The sequence below is a fragment of the Leptosomus discolor genome, chromosome Z (assembly GCF_034619465.1).
Source record: "Leptosomus discolor isolate bLepDis1 chromosome Z, bLepDis1.hap2, whole genome shotgun sequence".
NCBI lineage: Eukaryota > Metazoa > Chordata > Aves > Leptosomiformes > Leptosomidae > Leptosomus > Leptosomus discolor.
This window is the reverse complement of record NC_141419.1, coordinates 91,081,785-91,103,705: the sequence shown is the minus strand read 5'-3', so window position 1 is coordinate 91,103,705 and position 21,921 is coordinate 91,081,785. Positions and strand designations below refer to the sequence as shown.

The window sequence follows — 21,921 nt, the reverse complement described above, 5'->3', positions numbered from 1 at the left end:
TGACGGCAGGGCTCCAGCTACCTCTTGTTTGTCTTCTCCCTTGGATTCATCTTGGAGAAAGTAAGCTGTTCCTTATGTGAGCTGGAAAGCAGGAGCAGAGGATGGGAACTTGAGGCAGACATGGCCTTGAACTGTCTGTACTCCAAGAAATAAAGGTTTAGATGTATGACCTTTAAGTCATTTAAAGGTGCAGGGAAGAGACTTGAACCAAAATAAGGGTTCAGGGCCAAAAGCGTTGTTGTTGGCTTCTGCAGTAGTTGGGCATGTGCAAACCAGGGGCTGCAGAGCTGAGATGTCCATATGCAAGTTGAACCTTGATTCTGCTACTTCTAAGTGATGATCCAGTATTCTTATATGTTATGCAAACTGGTTTCTCTTCTACTTTATTCTCTAGCTTTGGTATTCATTGGCTTTATTTCAGAGGAAGCACACACTGAGTCTTGGGCTTTTTTTTTTTCTTTGAAGCAGCAAAATTTGTATTCAAGTGAGATGCATTCATGCTGTTCTGTGAGTAAATATTCAACCAAAGTTCTGGAAAACCTCTTAAACTAATTTCATTTTATAATCCTTTAATGCTTCTCCACAGAATTCCCTGGCACAAACTTCTGTTTTTCACTTCTAGGCCATTTTAAAATTTCTCTTCTTGCAGGTAGTCCCCATGACAAAAATGGCTCCTGCAAATGCTATGAACAGTGTCTTCAGAGGTTTTTGCTAAATGAGACACGTAGAGGTTGTAAGGTTGTTGTCTGTCTCTCCTTGCTTTGGTCAGACATAAAGGGGGGTGGTAGAAACCAAGCTGCCTCATAAAAAGTTCCATGGTGCACGATGGCAGAACTAGAGCAGTGCAGTTGTTCTAAGAGCAGACACACTGCGCAAAGTTTCATCGCACTGTACTCTGTCTTCTGGAGCAGCTAATAGTGGTGGTGGAGAGTGGAGTGCTGGAATGGAGGGAAGGAATATGGAGTGATATTTTCCCAGCCTGAAGTGTCCCCTGTAAAAAAAAATTAGAAAATAATAGATGTTTTCCTCATTTTGGCAGGATCTCACCTTTTAAAGACCTCTTTATTACTTAATAGTGTCCTATATTACATTCTCTGTCTGTGCTGACATTTTGTTGTTTCTGAAATACTTGGGTACTGTGCATTCACTCTAAATCTCAAGTATAAGTTCGTCAGCCTCTGTGATGGCTGCAAACATTGCAGCTTTTCATTGCATGTCTTTGTTTCTTTTTAGTAAGTTTTCCTCATTTTTATACTGTTCTTTGCAATATTAACTACCACTACAGTGGTCTTTTCTGGAAGTAATTGCTTCTGCAAAGGTTATTAGTCTAAGAGGATCAGTACTGGGGTGATTCTTGAAACAGATCCTGTATCTTTGTCGAGACCAAGGGATGAGTTGCTGCTGAGTAGTAGCTTACATCTTCTAATACAGCTGCCCCTCTTCTGATGTCTTATGCCAACTCAGGATTGAGTAGGTTACACAGTGATAGGTTGCACTGTGCTTTTATCTTGATGGGGTGCTTTTTTTAATATAAGCATGTAAAGCTACTAGTCACAGTTATTTCTTCTCAGAAGATGGAAGATTATTGAAGCTGATGTCCTGGAAAGATGTAAGATGCTTAGGAGCATCCCTGGCACATAGTTAATAGCATCATGATGCGTTTTTCTTTAGTTGAATTGCTAATAAAATTGTGAAGTGATAAGCAGCATGGAGAATTGAAATCTTCTCATTCTTGGCACAGATAAAGTACAACACAGCTAGTCATGAAAAAGAGGTTTTGGAGTGCGTTGCTACCCTCTTCTGCAGTGTGGCTTCAAAAAGCAGTTGTGTTTCTGATGTGTTCATTTTTCAGCTTTCCCTCACTTGAAGTAGTTGACTGGAACCAACCGCATCCCTTTACAAAGATCAGGAGGGTCATGTGTGGTCGGTAGCACCTTTCCTCCCGTGATTGAGGTTGACTGTGCAGCATGGTAACAGCTGTGCTTGCTCTGGCGAGGTGGGGGCTTTCAAGGTGTAGATTGTTGATGGCACGAAGGAATTAGCTGCATGATGGACTTCCTTTCTTGCCAGTAGGAGTTACTTTCTGTTGGAAAATGTTTTTGAATAGCTTGTTGACTTGATACCCCTGTTTAAATTGTGAATTCCTTGCAGTTTTCCCCACTGGTAGCAGCCTTGATGTTGGTACAACTGTGACACTGTGTTCCTGCCGAGTGTAATTTATGAAAATCCAAGTGAGATGATGAGTGAAGTATATAATAGCTCAGTAACTTTTAACTTCCTTGGGTGAAGATGTTATTGTCCTAAGTTTGTTGAAAGAAGATCTTTTTAATGTCTTCCTGTGCACCTGTTTTCTACATCTCAGTAATTGTTCGCGGTAGTGAATTAAAGCTTTACTAATAGCTAATTTATGGTCTGTATATTCCTTATGTGTACAAAAGACTTTAAATGTTTTTCTCTTCTGTTGTTTTTTTTTTCCCTTGAAGAAATGAAAATTTAGAAAGGGTTTGCCCAAATAAAGAAGATGGGAGCAAATAGCAGCAGTATCAGCGAGCTTCCAGAAAATGAATACTTAAAAAAATTATCAGGAGCAGAGCCCATCTCTGAGAATGACCCGTTCTGGAATCAGCTGCTGTCTTTTAGCTTTACCACGCCAACAAACAGGTAAGAGGGTGCTTGTTGAAGAGCTAAACTTTGATAATGTAGTTATGGAAGTGATGAATCTGAAAGCAAGTGAGTAGTTATGTTAATTATTCCTGGTTTAGGTAGCAGAGGACTAAATGCCTATGTAAAATGGACTGTTGTTTCTAATTTTGGAAGCTGCTTCCACCACCTCTCCCATTCCTGTGGGTTCCTTTCTTCTTCATAGGTGTAATTGTTACTTGTTCTTTTGGTAGCTGGGAAGGATCAGAAGTAGGGTCTGTAGTGTTGGGAGGGAGCTTTTCTTTTTTTCTTTTGATTGTTGTTTTTGGGTGGTTGTTTTGGATTGCTGCTTTTTTTTTTTTTTTCCTCCTTTGAGAAAGCCTCTGGTTTTTCTGGAATTGCTGAAGACTCCAATGCATGATGTTTTTCTGGACTTTCAGTGAATTGTACATCTTCCATAACGTAATTGTAGGTTAACTGTTGAGTTTCTTAGTCTGTATCTCCCCCCCTCCCTTTTTTTTGGTGTTTTTAAAAAGAAGCTTGGCATGTTATCTCCATAAAAATATTTTCTGAATATCTAAAATACAAGTTTCATGTGTCTCTTCACTCTAGCAAGTGGTCTAGGTATAAACAGAATTAATATTTTTGAGAGGATCTATAGCACATCTCCAGAAAAAGAGAATGGAAGTCCTTGTGGCTTCTGTAAACCCAAGTCCATTACTAGTTGGCCTGTGTGGTGATTATCAGTCTTCTAAGAAAAATCTGGTATTAGTTAATACTTCTAAGAATTACTTACACTGATTTTATGGTTTACAATGTGACCTGATACTTTTCTGTCAGGTGTCTTGTTTGCCACCTTTATTAGCAGTATTTCCTTGCAAAGGATCTAGCTTTTTCATAAAGGGTCATAGCATACTGCACGTAAGCACTTGTGTAACAGGTTTAAATAGGCCACAATGCATTACTGCTAAAATTTGGAACACTTAATCTTTCATAAATTGGAAATGTGTTTGAGAACTGCTCTGGCCAATGTTGTTATCCTATTTTTTTTTTCTTTTTTCTTTTTTTTTTTGTTTTGTTAAAGCAGGGCTCCTATCAAAAGGGTAGTCAAAGTTTCTGGTTTTTTTTCAGAAGGTGAAAAACTAGTTTATGACTACCCTGAGCTCTTGAGTCTTGAATATAAATTAGTAGTTGAATGGGGAATGGATTACAATTTCTAGTGAGGTACAGCTTGCATGTTACATGACCTCCTTCTGTGCTGTGTCTTGTGCACAGTAGCTTCCAAAAGGCAAAGAGAACCATTTTTGTAATGATTAGGAGCAGACCTGGGAGATAATCTGTGTCTCATACTGGAGTGCCTGTGAGTAAGTGAAAGTTCAGACAACTGGGAGGGAAAATGGTTATGGTAAACAGCTGGGAGGCATTTACTAGGTGTTATTTTTGTGAAGAGTGAGCAGGAGGAAGGATTTTGGCTTCTGCATGGAGAGAATAGCCAGAGGGCAGCAAGAAGATAGTGTTATGAAGGGTTGTACAGCTCATAAAGGGTGGTACGTAATTGGCAGTGAGTGAGGGAGCAGTTGCTTTTCTCTGAGATCCCTGAAGATGCAAGAATTGGTTACAGCCTACCCATGACTAACAAGATGGACAATATTCTAAGAAGTTAGATAATACTGCATTAGTTGTGTGGGTTTTTTTAGGTGGAAATAGTTATATATATATATATAAAGTGCTACCCATTTATTTCAGTTGTTCTGCTGCTCCTCCCTCCTCCACCAAAATAAAGGAGTTTTTCATAGCTTGCTTTGCAGGTTGTTTTTGTGCATATTTCATGAGTTAGATCCAGTGAAGAGTAAGTTTGCTTAAAAAAACCCCCAACAAACACACACAACAATACCTCCCTCAACCCAACCAACCAGAAAACCCCAAACAAGAAATGTAATTAAAAAAAACAGCAAACAAAAAACTGATCCAAAAGCAGGTTGAAAGTTTAATTAGCTGAACAGCAGATGGTGCTCTTGCCTGGCAGCTAGAAGAGAAATGTTTTTAGAGGCATCTTTTGTGCAGCTTAATAATTGGAAGGAAACAGAAATTTCCTATTAAGTTGCATCTACCTGAGAGAACTATTTGACAAATGATGTCAGAAGATGTTGGCTGCACAGCACCCTCAGCCATTGTCTAAATCAGATAACCTTGCCTGCAGGAACAGAACAGTAGAGGTCAGTGTTCATTTCTGAGATTGAATGCTTGAGAAATACCAAGTTAACTCTTTTTTCTTTTAATGAGGCTTGAGTGTAGGTTTGACTTTTGAAAGGAGCAATATGCTAGTTTGTGGCTGTTGTGGGAAGAAGCCCAGTTTTCACCTCCCAAACAGGACAGAATTTTAAAGTTTTCTTCTCTTTTCAAATTACACTTTTTCCAGTTGTCTTTTCCAAAATTAGTGACGGTTTGCAAGTGTTATTGGGAGCCATCTAAATGCTGGGTGCTGTTTTAATGGAGGTAATTGGTGATACTCTAAAGGAACTATCCTGCTTCGTCGAATTTTTGCAAAGAAGGGACTGATATGATACCCAGGGAGAAGGGTTTTGTATTCTCTGGATGCTGCTTTGGACATCCTTTTGTCCTATATATGGCAGTACTATAGGGAAAGAGGAGGAAGAAAACAGGAAAAGAGAAGGTAGAAGGAGAACACATGGTCGTAGGAAGGGCAATGAACCAAGCAACAGCAAAAAAAAAAGGCAACCAAAAACCAGTGACATGTGGGAGGTGGTGGGGCTGGCGTAGATTGCCTCTTTTCAGTGACAAATGCGTGACAGATTCACCTTGTCCATAGGAAGGAACCAGTATGTGCAAGGAAGACAAAGGGTTCTTGCAATACATTTAAGGGAATTTCAAGTCGGTGTGTATGAGTAAAGTTTACGGGATTTTTAACACTTTACTGTGTGTGGGTTCCCTCCAGGGAGCAATGAGTAGTGCTTTGCTTTACAGAAGCTGTTCGAATTAGTCCAAGTGCTGCTGATCACAGCTGCCAAAGGAAGGTCGTTCAGGCTGCCAAACCAAGTTGGATCTTCTGAGGAACAATAGACTTTTAATCCCCAAAATCAGAAGCCCAGGGCCTTGTCTTGAGAGTTGGTGAATTACTGGCTTTCTGCTCTGAGAAAGATGGTGTGATACAGTATCTGATCTTTTAATGGCACTGCTTTCTCTGCTCTTCTCTCTGTCTTCCTTTTCTTATGCTTTGCTTTTCTCAGCACTTTGTACCCTTGTCCTTCTTTGTCATTGTTTTGCTTTTCTCCCGTTCCCATTTCAGGTTGGTTGATCTCTTTCTCCATTCAGCTGTTTCTCATCTTTCTGGTTCTCTCTCTTTTGCTTTCTCTCCTCTTCCCTTCCCGACTGTATATGTTAGTCTCTCTTTGTGTGGTTCCTCGTATAGTTCTTTAGCATTGCTCGTTTACTCAGCCGTGTCCTCTTTACTGGGTTTATTTTTTCAGTGCAGTTAACTTTTTCGTCTGTTTCTCTGAAGAACACAAGGTACTTTGCAGGGGGGAATAAAGTTTGCCAAATACCAGTGCTACTGAGTGCAACGTTGCTGTGTCTCTGTCAGCAGTACTGATGCAAGATACTCTTGCCCTTTCACTGCCCCTTGCCATGTTTATTTGGGTCTGCTGTGGGTTTAATCAGGAACTAATCTATCTGAAAAACAGCACAGCAAAAACAAGTGTTTTATGTTTTCAGCCAAGTTAATTCCCTAGAGTGATTCGTAGCATGGCACCACAAAACAATTTTGGCACAATAAGGAATTGATGTTTTGGGGGCACAGCAGACTGTTGGGCTAAAGGGTGGGATTGCTTGAACCTGGTGTGCCATCCGAAAATGAACGTGAAAGCAGAGCTGTCTGCTGGGAGTGTAGTGTTCTGCTCTTCTGGGCTGTTTGTCCTTCCTCTCATAACATTGATTTCTTAGTTAAGCAAGTATTAAGAGGGAGTAATTCTGGCCTGTGCATTCCCAAACCCTGATATGAATCATTAATGGGAACTGAGCTGACGGTGAATCCCTGCTGACTGCCTGTGGCTTCCCTGGCAGGAGTGACAGTGACAGCCAGAGCCAGTCTCGGGTGTTTGGCAGGTAAAGCCACTGGGGCCTTACACAATTTAGGAGTGGCAGGAGATAAGTGATCTGTGCACAAGTGATAGTAAAAGGAAAAGCTACCAGGAATTTAATTTCAGGTTGTCTCATGCTTTTCCCTGTGAAAGATGAATTGTGATCTCCTCTTCCATAAAGCAGGTCATGGATGCTAAGCAGGTAAAATCCCCTTGGGCTACAGAAGTGTCTGCTGAGAAATTTGTGGTTTCAGCTGTTAGGAAGTGCTTGGTGGTCTGAATTCACAGTCCTGCATTTTTCTTTTAAATTTTTTTTTTTTCTTCACGGATTCTTATTTGTTGCACAGAAGGGACTCTGTAATAAAACCTCTTAAATCTGCCGCTTTCTACATTTCAAGTGGCTGACTTATCAATGTGAATAATGTTTGGATGTTGCAAAATTAGAATGGCAGCTTTTCTGGATGACTTTTTCAGTTACTGTTAGGAGCAAGAGCTGTGGGGTTTACTTTGGAGTCTTAGCTCTTGGTTTAGGCAGACCTTTGTGTTTGTCTGGCTGTCCTACGAGTAGCTACCAAGAATGCAATCTCCACCTCGGCAGTGGTATTAGTTACAATTCTTTTGTGATGGAAAACTGAAAACGGGGTTAACTAACACAGAACTTGCTGAAAATCATGTGCTTAATATATATTGTTCTGCTTTGCTCCTTCCCTGGAGTTTTTAATGAGTGGCTGGTTCAAGAATAGTGTGCATGAGCCTTTAATGGAAAGACGTAAAATGAGCCACTTTTTTGTTGCCTTAATATGGTACATTTTTAAATTGGTACAATAAATTATATGCAGCTTTTTATTCTTTGACATCTTTCCTCCAACTAGTCCATTGAAGTCAGCATTCTCACAGTATGAATTTACTGAATGGGCCAATTCCTCTGTTTTCATTTGATGGCAAGGAGAAAAGCTTTACATAGAGGAAAAAACTGTCAGGGAAGCTGCTTCCTTTTCTCTTTTCTTTTTCTTTTTTTGGTTGTCCTCTTTTAGAGAGGGTGGTTGTCTACTACGGTTCGGGTCTTAGCAGAATAAGGGTAGGTGTCATAGCATGGGTATGTTTATAATTACAGTTTGTGTGCAGAATGCTTTGTTTTGCCATGTTGAGATATTCTGACAGTAGTAGTAGATTTCTGCCACTTTGAAACCTCTTGTATTGTGAAGCCTTTAAAATAAAAACAGATAAAGCCATGACCTTCAAAGATGACTGCTGTCAGGAAGCAACTTTCACTGTCTTATTAATTATAGTTTTGCTGAAGTCTGGGGTAGTAAGTTTAAAGTAAGGCAACTGAATTCAGCCACTCTAAAATAACTCCACTGATATTTTTTCCCTACCTCCTTTTTTTTCCCCCCTCTTCTTTTTGGAAGTAACTTTTTTTTTACAATATATGCCAGAATCGCTGACCGCAGAATCCAGCTTTCTGGTAGTATGAAGACAGAAATAAAAATCTACAGTCAATGGAAACGATGAAATTTTCTTGAGCAATAGGCTGCTTAATCTACTGTTCTTCTCTACCTCTGCTGAAAAGATGCTTTCCTACAGAAAACTAGCTCTCTAATGAAGAAACATCTTGTACTGTGGTCAGTAACTACAAATACAAATGATTCAATCCCAACAAAATAAAAAGACTTGACACAAGTTCAAATATGAAATGACAAAGAGCAATTTCAGTAAGACAAAACAGAATTTATATTGTCTAAATACTGTTTCAGTATTATGTTTGACTTGGTCAATAATCATTGCCTGTACGTATGATGGATAACTCGTAATTTTCACTTTTCCTTCTGAAACATAAGGAGGCAATTTGGGCTTATGTTAGTATTCTTGTATGTTTGCCTGTGTGCGTGCATCGAATTCTGACGTGGCATTTATATGACAGTACAGGTTTGAGGGACTGAGTTTTTATATCAGGAAAAGGACGTGACCTCTAGTATCAGAGGGATGGTATTTGAGCTTGCAAGTTTGAACTTGATTTTGATTTCTTCTCTCCCCTTCCTAGTACAGCATCCTTACTGTGTGACGCAGGGGTGTAACAATTATGCTGTCCTGTGCTGTCCTCTTTCCCTCAGAAGGGTATTGCCCTTGCTTACTCTTTACTTCTACCACTGATGTGTGATACGTGGTGTCACACAGATGTTTCCTATGTATTGATGCATTTGTAGCGACAGTTTATATGCAAAATATTCCTACTGCTTGCCGAGTTGAGATGTTACAAGACAATAATCACTGCCACTGTTAAACCTCTTGTGTTTTGATACCTTTAAAATAAAACAAGATAAAACCATTTTCTTTAAAGAAGTCTGTGCTGTCTGGAAGCAAATTTCACTATTATGATTAATTACAGTTTTGCTGAATTCTGGAGGCCTACTCTTTACATTAAAAAAGCAAATAATGTATCGCTTTTATAAAGGACTTTGAAAATGCTGGCCGCCAGATCACAGGATGAGGCACGAATTCCTGTGGAGCCTAGGATTTTTTCCTGAAGTGTGTGGGGAAGCAATCCTGCACCTCACACGATTGCTTGGATCTGAATGAGTGATTCAAAGTGTACTTTTCTTTGAATCCTTAGTGTTTCCCCCCATGCTCACCACCTGTTTGAATCCCCCACACCAGGTGATACCTTTTGCCTTGGAAAATTGTAGAACTGGTAAATATGATTGGGATATGTACGACTTCCCCTAAACTGGATGGTTTAGTTCAGGTAATGCCAGTTGAAATATATGATTACGTGTACGAACTTGCCCAGGTCACTGTGATCGTGATATTAAAGATCTGTGGCCTGACGCTGGTCTTTGTTGCCACGTGCATGTGAGTGACTTCCAAAGTGGTATCTCCTCCATGTCAGGGTTTACTGGATGTCACTGGGGTGCCTGGGTTTCTCCTAGTGATCCTCAGCAGTGCCATCAAGTAGCAGGAAGGGTTTACTTACCTTGTTGCTTGTCTATTGCTAGAAACTGACAATCTTTTTCTTGTTGCGAATGTATTAATCCTTCTCATAAAACAGGAGATATTTTACTCCTCCAATCCCTAATGAGTGTCTCTTCTATCTCTGTGTTCTAGAAAATAATGTGTTTCAGAAACTTCTTTTCAGTTCTGAAGTGTAATTTTTATTTTCCTAGTTCTTGGTGATAAAATCACAGAGTGGAAAATGTGTAGGATGTTTTTCTTTTCTTTTCTGAAATGTCGTTTTCTCCTGGATCCTCCCATGGGTACTTCATTGTTGAAGGGGATCAATTTAAATGCATTTTGGGCCTTTTTTTTTTTTTTTTATTCCAAGTAGCAAGCTCCTGAAATATTTACCTATATATGAGCAATACACATTATTTGGCAACAAGGCATCTGTAGTCCTCGGGTGAGGGTTTTGAGAGAGAACTGGAACTTTTGTTTGTGATTGGTGCAGTGAAGGAACTTAGAACTGTCAGTGCTTGTTCTGGTTGTCAGTGCTGAAAAATAGTTTGAATAGTACCAGTGCTGCTCTGTGGATTAATGAAAGGATGGATGTTCTAGTGTTAGGCTTCCATTCTTATATTTGGTCATTAACCAGATGTCAACTCCACAGGGATTGTAGAGCAGTCAATACCATAGCTGGTTGTAGCATTTCTCTTGTGCCACCTTACGAATCTTGGCTCTGGCATTTTCTGCCTAAATGTTAATATAATGTTTCTTCTGTCTTCACAGCACAAAAAAATAGGCAGACAGCTGTTTCCATGTCTCTCATTTTTCTTTCCTCTGCAAGTTAAGAAAAGAAAGCCACTGCTTTGCCCCGGGTACCTGGAAGTGGGCTGCTATTTTTTTGTGCCCACACACTATACTCTCTCCATGAATGCATCCTTGGGGATGTAGCAGCAGCGTTACTTCTGTTGAGTATTAGAACACCGTTTCACTGTCTGTGGTGTTGGGGCAGTGTTCTGCTGTAGTTCTTCCTCCCTAGGTGTTTCTATTGTGTGAACTCAAATTTTGCAGATGTCGTTGCCTCGTCTTGAGGATGGCAAAATGCAATGTTGTGTTCTTGTTGTATGAATATGGGGGAGTGGGTTAATTTTTAAGAATTAAACTTCGTTTTGGTAGGAAAAAGAATGACTCAAGTGTTAAAAGCTTTGCTGAAGATCTGAAGGTCTTGCTTGGTTTGCCGCTGTTTTTAATCCTGGCAATTTTTAGAAATTAGGCAACTCTGTGGAATTTGTTTGAGGACTTTGTATGGTTTTTAATAACTCAAAGGGAAGAAAAAACCCCACAACCTCTAAGAATGCTGTGCTTTAAAACTTAACTGCTTAAGAATTGGGGGAGAAATGAACCATTATTAAAAGCCGAATGTCTACATTTAAATCCTGGAGCAATTAGCAGTAATCACTCAGGCTGTATAACAGCAGTCACCAGCATCTTTGGATAGTGGGAGGTGGGTCATGTTGTGTTATGTTACGATTATTCAGTATCTAAGAGCTCTCTACTGAGTTGGTGTCCAATATAATATTCACCCTGCCTGTCAGCTCATAGCAAGGAGTACATCCTGATGACAGGCAGCCAGCTGGACAAGTGTAGAAGTTTTTTTTTTTTTAAAAATAAAAGTGCAAAAAGACCTTGTTTCACATAGACCTAGAAAACTGTGTTGTCTGTATTTGCTGATGGGGTGTTCCAGCTTTATACCATTTGTTTTTAATTACTGTGCACGTTTTTAGTGCTGAAACAAGAGACCACCTCTGAGACTAAGTCAAAAGATTTTAAAGTATATACGAAAGTATAAGCTTGTTTTTTATGAAACTTATGTTTCAAAGCAGTTTATAAGAGAGAAATGAATGCTGATATTTGATACCAAGAAAAACGGATCTGCATAGTCTAAGGTTGTCTCAGGATATTCAGCTGTAGATGAAGAGCTGTCTCTGCTGTCAGGTTGCTACACAGTGAATTAGTCTGATGTACAGGAAAATTTGCAGGCATCTTAAAATTTAATTTGTTTAATGTCTCTATCTTGAAGTATTTCCCGTTGAAAAGTTTTGAAGTCGTTCTTTTGGCTGCTGTTCCTACCAATATCCTTATTTCCTCTTCTAGTCCTCAGGAGTTCAGGCACAGCTCAGACAAATTCAACAGCTTCCAAGAGCATGGCTCCGCATGGGTTTTCAGCAGCAGGGCTGGTTTAGAGGCTTCCCATATGGCACCACAGTTAACCTCAGGTTGATGCAGCCATTCTTAGGACTGTGCTGTAAACTGGATTACCATCTAAATTTAAAAACAAAGAAATGGGGCTATTTCCACCACCACTGCATTTTAGAAAGTTCACTGTCAGAGCTGCAGGTAGTTGCCAAGATGGGGCTGAGCAGGTGGGACAGAGTGCCTGCAGTACCATGCCCTTTTTGTCTTCAGTTTCTGATGTTTTTATATAAACTGGGTTACTCATTAGCAAATTTAATGCGTAGGAAGCCACAGCAACTTTGGCAATCTAATTATGGCAGTGTTAAGTTTTGCAATATTTTTATACAAGAGGAGGGCTTGAACGGAGGCCGTACCACTGACTTTTATAGGCTTAGTTACTGTTCAGGTTTCGTTACATTGCTACTTTCCTATTTATTCTGAAGGTGGTGGTTTTCGTACTTTTAATTACAAGGATGTAGCTGCGTGAGCTCTTGACATTGTTCAGCCTGTATTACATATGTTACGTCTGCAAGCATTGTACTGTTTTTTTTTTTTTTACTGGCTTTTGATTTGTGGGACTTCAGAAAGACTACCATTCTTGTAGGTCAAATTGTATGTTAATTGAGTCTGTATAGAGGCTGTACAGTCTTCTCTGATATCCTGAGCAGCAGGGCCTGTAGTGACAGGACAAGGGGTGATGGTGTTAAACTAAAAAAGGGGAGATTCAGACTAAATGTAAGGAAGAATTTTTTTACGAGGAAGGTGGTGAAACACTGGAAGAAGTTGCCCTTTAGGTGTTAATATTGGGACACCTTCATGTTGCTTAATGTGGCACTGGACACAATGTCTGATTATTATTTGTCTTTTTTCCCAACTGTTAAGGAAAAATATACTTCCCGTGTATTGTTCTGTTTTGTTTTTGAGAATCAGTTACTCTGTATTGGTAGGTTTGTAGTGATAGAAATATGTAAATGTCTTTTTATGTGTTTGATGCAGCTGCTGTTTACTTTCAGTGGTTGTTGGCAGGTTCTGCTTTATTGTTCTTTTCAGCTGATAGTTTTCATTGAGACATACCAAGAGGCAGTTAATGAAGTTATGAAAAATTTGGTCTGTCTGATGTGATTGTTGCTTTAATATAATAATATTAGTTAAAGTAAAGCGGTGCTTAGCTTGAGGTTAAATGTCAGGTTGAGGATTCTTTAATTTCTGCTTTTTAAAAAGATGTTATTTCATATGATAGTTGTTGTAAAAAAAAAAAAACACCCCACAAAAACAAAAAAACCAAAAACCAAACTCAACAAATTCTTTCTGTAGGCTGCTGTTCCATGTGTATTTTCAGTGGCGTCAAGCTAAGCATGGCAGCATTGAAACCACAAAGGTAGTAGTACCACAAATGGTGTAATGACATCATTTCACTTTGACAAACAATTCACTTTTGAATATTAGTTTTGTGTTTTGTATTCACTGTACTTCAGATGCGTGTCGTCCTGCCGCGTAGTAGGATGTCTGAGCACTGGAATGGGTTGCCCAGAGAGGTTGTGGAGATACTGAAAAGCCACCTGGACATGGGCCCATTGAACTGGCTCTGGGTGGCCCTGCTTGAGCAGGGAGGTTTGACAAGATGATCTCCAGAGGTCCCTTGTCACTGCAACCACTCTGTGCTTCTGTGATATCTATGTAAACCAGCCAAGGCATTGGTAAAACGAAGTGCTTCATAGAAATGTTTTACTACTGTCTTGTAATGAATTTTCACTTCAAGTACAGGAACAAGATTACTTGTGTAACTGTTTTTATTTTCTTTTCCTCCTTTCCTAGCGCTGAGTTAAAACTCTTGGAAGAAGCTACGATCTCAGTCTGCAAGTCTTTAGGTGAGAAATTGTGACATCTTAACTTTTTTCTATGTGGTGTATCAGAAGAAATAAGAAACAGTGTTCATGTGCACATCTGTCTTTGGTGTACTTTACTTGCCTGTCTTCCACCAGTAAGATTAGAGTAAGGAATGTGTTTATGTATATACACTAACCTTTAGAAACTTCTGTTGTTAACAGTTTTGTAGAACTTGAAATGACTAAAAGGTTTAAACAAGTAACTCCATCCCTAATGCTTTTTTTTTCCCCTCTGCCCTCTAAGCTGATCAGTAAGGGGAAAGAATTAATCAGAGGGTGAAAGAAAGGGATAATACAAATGTGGACAACGATGTTTCAAGAAGGCAGAAGCTAGTTGTGAAAACCTACCCCATTTTCTGACAGGAGACTTGTGCTGCAGACCAGTCTTAGAATGCAAGCAGTATGAGCTCCACTTTTAGGATATTTTAAAGCTAGGATAAAAAGTAGGTTTAGAGAGCAATTATGGAGTAGTAAAACATCTACTGGAGAATCTTAAAAGAATGACAACAGCTGTACAGAAAAACAGACATACTGTGCTTTATGAAGAAATATTTAAGACATTGAAATTTGTTTTCGTTGTGTATATTGTTTGAACTAAATAGTGTAGACTTACGCATGCTGTATGATCATATCTTATTTTTCCTCATCTAGTTGAGAAGAATCCTCGAACAGGGAACCTTGGGTCGTTGATTAAAGTCTTTCTTTCTAGAACCAAAGAATTAAAAATTTCAGCAGAATGTCAGAAGTAAGTGACCAGAAAAGAGCTGTGTGTGCTGTTTCACCTTTTAAATGTTCCTTTTGCTGCTGGCTCTTGATTTTTTTCATTTTGCTAGTTAACGTAATCACAGAACAAAACTTAGAATTCTCTTAAGTTGTTGTTTGAAACAAAACAAGTATTTAACACTTTTCCAAACACAGAAGATAAAGTGTAATGGGTAAATAGTTGCTGGGGAAGAAGAAATGTTTGTGTTCATCCTGTGTGTTACATACACCATTTGTACACAAATCTGTTTGACTTCTGGTTACTACTGGTTTAGAGCTGTTTAAAAATCACCTGACCTTTTTAGCTAAATGTTAGTGTGTGAACCAGTATTTTATCTTCGAAATCTTTTAAATCGGATTGGATTTGAACACAAACTTCTGTATAAAGTCATTGCTTTCAAATCGTATCATGCAACTCGCGTTGGTTTTGCTTGCCCTTTCAGCAGTAGGAAAGAACTCCAAGAGGTTACATGTGCAGCACTGTGCGGTTTTTGCAGGAAGCTTCCTGTAATTGCTCCCTCACACCCACAGACGAGTGTCCAACTCTTATCAGATCTGGGGCTTCAAAAAGGAAGACTTTCTTTTTCATGCCCCTTTGCTCCCAGGGCTGCCCTCAACCTTTTTGCTTGTATCTGGAGAAAGCAGTTATTCCTTCCTGGATAGCTCCTGCTGGTTTAATCCAAAAATACCTTGAAAATACAGCTTTGAGCAGGAGCTTGACTGTATGCTGTTGTGTGGGCTTCCCAGCAGTTGCTTATTGGGACTCAAGAAAATGTAATGAAGCTATATCCTCCTTGCATTCAGAGAGCTTGGAAAATATCTGTGTATGCTGCGTAGAAAAGTCTTGCTGTGTTGTGCTCCTGAAGTCTGTTAAGTGCCTACAGTCATCTGAAGGCTAAGGTTCAGGGAGCAAGAGTAGCTTTGTATTGAAGCTGTAGGAAACTTTCAAATGTCTGGGTGGCTTGCGTCCGTAGTATCTAGAAACCTTTGGAAGTACGCTGAGCCATCCGGTGAGCTATTTGGAGAGTGGTACTTCTGGCAACCACGGTGTTTTTAACAATACAGACTTAGTTAGGAATAAGATTGTGTTCTCTTGGGGGAAGAAAAAAGAAACCAACTCGTATTAAATACATTTCCAGTTTGTTTGCTGTAGCATCAACTGAAGGCTCCCTGCTTAAGCACTTTGGCTTTTTCTTGCTTCAGCTGTACTAAGCCCTTTGTCTACTCTGGCATATATTTTTCTTGTGTTTTTTTGATGCATGTTTGCAGGTTAAACATTACTGATTCTTGTTTGTTTCTGCTTCTTTTCTAGTCACCTCTTTATTTGGCAGGCTCACAACGCACTGTTTATTATTTGCTGTTTGCTGAAAGTATTCATCAGCCGAATGTCAGAAGAGGAGCTGCAGCTTCATTTTACTTATGAAGAGAAAGCACCAGGCTCGTATGGTAGGTACACACTCATGCTAGTGAAACAAACACCCCACCAGAAACTAAAATGTTCTGATGTTTGTAGACGTTGTGCTGAGGGAGATGGTTTAGTGGTGGACTTGGTAGTGTTAGGTTGATGGTTGGACCTGATGATCTTCAGCGTCTTTTCCAACCTAAATAATTCTGTGATTCTATGTTTTGTTTTGACTAGGAATCCCAAATTTTGCTTTAAAACTAGAAATGAAGTACCGATAAGGTTACATACAACATCTTTACTGTTTGGGGCAGCCTGTGAGATTGGAAGTGTGTAGCCAACAGTAAAACTGACTTAACTTCGTTTGGGGACCGAAGTAATTCGCTCTAAACCTTTCCTTTATATCACACACAGGAAAGACAGCACCTTCAAAATGTGATGAGAGCTTTTAGTAACATATTGACTGTCGTCTTCTGCTGGAATTAAACATTTGTTAACAAACCATTGTTACGTTACTAGTTCTTATAGCAAAGTAGACCTCTTCTAGAGCAGAGTTTGTTTGTTTTATTTTTCTTTAAAGATTTCTATTAAATTTAACGTGGTCACTTCTTTACAAACTTAATTTGGCTTTTTTTTTTTTTTTGAACCGTTGTTCAGAAGTGATGCTGTAGGCCTAACTTAACTTTAGTCATTTTCATACACTTTGAAGGGTGGTAACGGTTGTCTTCAGAAGAACGGAATAGAATTGGGCTAAAGCTGACCGCATACTACTGTAGGAGTGGAGATGTTGCAACTATTTGGTGTTTCTGTTCACATATATTTTGTAAACCAGCAGCAGCCAGGGAGTGGAGTGAATGCGATTTTTTGGAATCTGATGAGGGAAGATAATAGTACTATGGTTAGAACTGAAAAGGCAACTGTTGATATTCAAGTAGTGGGCAGTGGTTTATACAAGAGTACAGGAAAAGTCAAAGAATTTAGGCAGAATGTTCAAAAATAAGTGAATCTTCAGGAAACGGAGCGTGTATTACACAAGACAAAAGATGGCAGGGAAGATGCTCAAATACTCTAGCTGTTCTTTCTGCTATCTGGTCCTCCTTTTTAAATAATGTGAATGTGTTCATATTCAATTTGATTACAGCAAAAACAAAGTTATAGCGCTGCCACAAATCTTTGTGCAGTGCCGTATTCTCAAGATGCTCTTACAGAAGACATGGATGATGCTGGCACAGGAGCCTTGATTTCCTCTGCTTTGTTGTAAAGATACTGTTGAGTTTGTAACTGTGTGTTGTTTATTGCGTGAAGCCAAAAGCGGTGCGGCAAAAATGACTGGTATCAGAATGCTAATACAGGGCGAGTGGGTTGTGGAAGGACAACCAAAAGTACCTGGCTGAGGATTGCCCTCTGTCCAGCAAGGACACGCATTGAGAATGCCTGATAGCTGCTGGCTTACTGAATAGTGAAAACTGTTCGTTAAAATCTGTTTAACTCCTTGGCAACTGACGTTGCTCTGAGGAAGTCAGACTTGTGGTGCCAAAAGATTTAAGTGGTCCACGTTGAAATGGTTTAATGTATTTTGAACTGTGATGAGTAATCTCCAAGAACGAAGTCAGCTGACTGATGCATTGGAAAGCAACACCTGCTTACAATAAGCTGTGGCTGCAGACTGCCTGTGGATTTATACTCGGTTTAAAAAAAATTGCCCACCTTTTCCTCCAGTGGCGCAGTGTAGGGCAGGGGAACGGATGGAACAGCTGAGACCTTTTGTTAGCTTGAACCCCTGCGATCTTTTTTCCTTACACTGGGATCTCCAAGCAGCGTGGTATGGAAAGTGGTTCTTGTCGCTGGGGTAGATCCATGTTTATACCACTAGTGTAGCACTTCGCTGTAATTCGCAGTGACGTTTATTAGCAATAATTTTGTGCACATTGATGGGAAATGTACTCAGCGGTTATCTTTGAGCAGATTGTTCGGTGGATGTTCTTGATTAGGAAGGTAATTGTGTGTGGTCTGCTGGTGAGAGCGGGGCATGCGGGAAGGAAACTGGCTCCTCCTCGTCTCTCCCCGCCCAGCTGTGGCTCAGGTCCGCTGCTGTTTTCAACTCAGGTTTCCAGTTGGAGGTGGTTCTTGTGACCTTCCTCAAGGTATTGAGGTTCCTAGCATGGTGTGTTTACATAGCCTAACAAATCGTCACACAGGCGTTTTAAAATACATACAGAGCGTGGTAATAAGGTGAATGCCTTCCTGTAGCTTTTGTGCTTAGCTATAGGAAAAATAAAGTATCATTAACGGAGTGTAATGAATGGCTGTTGCGTTAGGGACTATTTAAAGTAAGCAGAAAAAAAAGAATTTTTTTGGTTTGTATTTTCATAATTGGGTGTAGCTTTCTTGAATTTTTATTTTTTATCCTTTGGAAACTAGAACATGCCTTGTTATTGTGAAGTTTACACAGACTTATTAGTGTTTTTAGTGATAGCTTTACATACCTAACACTATCTTTGGTGAGCATGCTTTTTAAAAATTTAAGTTCTTCTTAGTTGTCCTTGCCATCTTTTCATTTACCAGAGCTTGATACTTTACTATTCTTCAATCGCAAGCGTGATAAACCAAACCTTATAAAAGACATTGTTATATTAGTTACATAATGTAAGTAAAATATCCGTATAGTTAAAAGCTTTCATACAGTATCTGAATTTTGAAGCACTGTTTGCTTATTTTCTTAATGGCTAGTGAGTAGTTGTTGGAAAGAACAGTACAACCAACCAGTCACACAAACCTCTGTCTCCTGTGATCTGTTTTTGTGTGCCTTGTTCAACCTCGCAGCCTTCTGAGAAAAGGTGACTCTTCTTTTCAGGATCATCTTGAAACCCCTTTGGGAATCACTGTGTGGTGGGCTGTTTGTTTCCCTGTTTAAACTATGAGCATCACTTTTTTTTTTTTTCCCCTTCTAATTGGAGAATATATCCTTGTACAATGTTCTGTACATTTAAATGTAGCGCCTGGGAGCTCAGGGTGTGCAGCTGCAATGTCAGCGCGTCAGAGCATCAGCACCTGCTGTGTGAGACTTGGTATGTCGGGTGTAGTGTGTGACAGCAGTGATGCACGGAAAATGTCCTTGTCAGGGGCTACTCAGCGATGTATGTTGTTTTTTGACAGGTTATATATGACATACCCACTGTGATTTAGTCAGCACTTTTTATAACTTACTGTTATTTTAACTTACTTTTATGGCTTACATATCTTACCTGGAAGAATTCTCCTCCCAGATTTTGCAATTCATATGCTTTCACTTTTTCTGAATGTCCAGTTTTTGCTTTTCCCTGCTAGGCTGTGTTTTAAGCTCAGAAGAAAGCTGTGCAATTGTGCTTTGTGTCATAAAGTGTGATTATCAGGGTTTTAAATTTTGCAAGAAGTCTGAGTGCATTCATCTGTTGTAGCCTGCCGTTATAAAGTTGTAATGGATCAAGTCCCTGCTAACAGGCGCTGTATATTATTTCCTTCAAAAATAGTCAGACCATTTATAGAAGTTTGTTCCTTTTGATAGATGGTGCCTTTTTTCAGACGCTTTTTCTTTTTTTGACGCAGGAAGTGCAGCCTTTGCCTCTTTATCCATAACTGGGAATTTGCATATGATTTTGGAGGGTATTGCACAATTTTGATTGTAGGAAAATCCTTATAGAGACTTAAACCATGTTCTTTAAGACTCAGCTAAAAAGTCCCGCTATTAATAAATCCTCAACTGGACTCAGCGTATGCTGATCTGAAGCTGGAGTTAGTCTTGCTAACACAAGTCATTCCTCTTTCAATGAGGCTTCCACTGTCTGTATCCCACAGTTTCTGCACTGTCTGTGTTGTGATTCAGAGGTGTAAGAGAGCATATGCTGTGTATTGTGTTCTAAATCAAACCGTCGATTCATGTAACCTACTCCCTGACCTGTAGTAGGAGACTTTATTCGTTCCCTATAGAGAAGTTTTTATCACAAGGCTGCTGAGGACTCTGTTCGGTGTATTACAGCAGATAAGAGGACATAGGGGAGGGAATAAATAACAATACATTTGCTGCAACTCTTAAATGATTTCATGAGTGTTCAGCTATCCTATAAAGGAAATGAGGGATGGCAATTAGTGTACGTACTCATTACTAGCATTCTTAAGTGGAAGCTGGGAGCTTTTGAGAATCCTTAGAGATGAAGATCAAACCACAAAACCCAAAGAAGCTTTAAGTCTGCTGGCTGTGTAATTAATTGAATGGGTGAGGCTTTAGGTACTGTTTTACAAGTCTTGAACTTGTAAACATTACTGATGTCCAGGTTCTGTCCTATCTGTAGGAGCAACAGGGTGGAAAAACTGGTAGCATCTAAGGTGAGGCTATACCATGTTATGAATATCTTAATAGTATTAGGCACATCCAGTTGCTGCAGCAGCTGAGGTCATGTCATGACAACATAGTAGTTAGGTTCTTGAGAAGACTGTTTTACCATCAGTGTTAGACACTGTGTCATGGCCAAGGATGGGGCTGGGCTGATTTTACTAGGAGTGAAGTCTCCTGACATGTATACTTTCCTCTAGATAAGCCTTTTTGGCTGTGTCGTGTCTGCTTCAGTGTCTGTAATATCCGTAGCTTTGAAAAAGTTAAACGCAAAGTATTATTTTTTAATGTAAAAACCCCAAAACACACCCAAAACAAACAAACCCCATGAACAAGCGAAAAACCCCACAATGCAAGCAATCTACATGTTTGAGGCTTTAAATGTGGCTGATGAAAATGGTGCTGCAGCGTAACTGGACTTTCTGAAAACTGTGTGTTTGCAGTTACTTCTGCAGTGTGATAGAGTTTAGAAGATACATATACGATTCCCCTTTCTGCAAGTCTGCTCTAATCTTATCTGGACAGATTCACCCTTTACTTATTTTCCCCAAGGCTTTACATGTGTCTTTGATCCAAGTATGTGATCTATTAATGTGAATGAGTATTGTGTGTATTGTCTTTATCCTGCTATTCAAAAAGGCATTGTTTGTGAAAACACACAGTGTTCCATGTTTATAGCTCGCTCTCACGTTACAGATTTGGCATGCGTCCGCCTCATTGTCTTGGCAAGGCACGAATTAAACAAGAATGCATGTGCCCCAATGGGGAAAAGGATACGTTAATTATTGTAGCTGAATGACATTGATTACAGCAATTAAGCTGCTTTTTTTTAAAAAAAAAGAAAGCTAGTTTGAGAACAGTGCAGGAAAGGCTAACATCTTCCATTCTATGTGATTGTGCTAACCCAGTATTTTCTTGCTTTATTTTGAATGGAGTGCAGGGAAAAGCCCTCTTTCATATTCAAATGATTTGTGTGTATAGCATAGTGGAAGAAATTATATTCTTAAAAGGCGGTTTCTACTTTTTTCATCTTTTTTCTTCTCTCCTCCTCCTTTTCCTCAATTGTCAAGAGAAAAAATTAGGTACCTTTTGGAACTAACAGCAGTCTTTCTCTATAAGAATTTTCTAGTTTCAAAAAAACCTTAAGGAACTGTCACGTTCAAGTTACTTCAGAATGCATTATCTAGGCTTCGTTATTGTTTGGGGTTTCTGTCTAAGGTTAAATATGCCTAGCAGTTCTCAGTTTTTACTAACAGGAGCTGCATTGTGTTACTCATGGGGGCTTCTATATAAAGGAAACCACGTTTCCGTGATAAAAAACTGATTTCCTTTAGAATGTGCAGTTCACTAGGTGACAATTTTTAATGTATTTTTAATAAACTGATTGTGGAAAGAAATAATTTTGCTTTATTGTGAATATTCCCTCTGGTGTGCTTCTTAAAATTGAGTCCTGGATTTAAGAACAAACTCGGGTTAAACAGAGTATCACTGCCATAACCTGGCTGTAATGTTGTGTTTACTGCAGGACGTATTTAAAGTCTTTTATTACAGTTGCTTTTAAAAGTTGCAGTGCTACCGCCAGTCTTATTGCTTAGC

The 21,921-nt window shown here is 39.4% G+C and overlaps 1 protein-coding gene across 2 annotated transcripts in view; it reads left to right on the top strand.

Annotated features, from left to right (window-relative positions):
* Positions 1–2,488: 2,488 nt before the first annotated feature.
* Positions 2,489–21,921, top strand: part of DYM (dymeclin) — a 211,232-nt gene continuing 191,799 nt past the window's right edge. For both annotated transcript variants that reach the window (XM_086480496.1, XM_086480495.1), the window contains exons 1-4: positions 2,489–2,661; positions 13,722–13,774; positions 14,444–14,537; positions 15,867–16,000. In XM_086480496.1, coding sequence (XP_086336622.1) covers positions 2,522–2,661; positions 13,722–13,774; positions 14,444–14,537; positions 15,867–16,000 — 421 coding nt within the window. In that variant the 5' untranslated portion in view covers positions 2,489–2,521. The remainder of the gene's footprint in view (positions 2,662–13,721; positions 13,775–14,443; positions 14,538–15,866; positions 16,001–21,921) is intronic.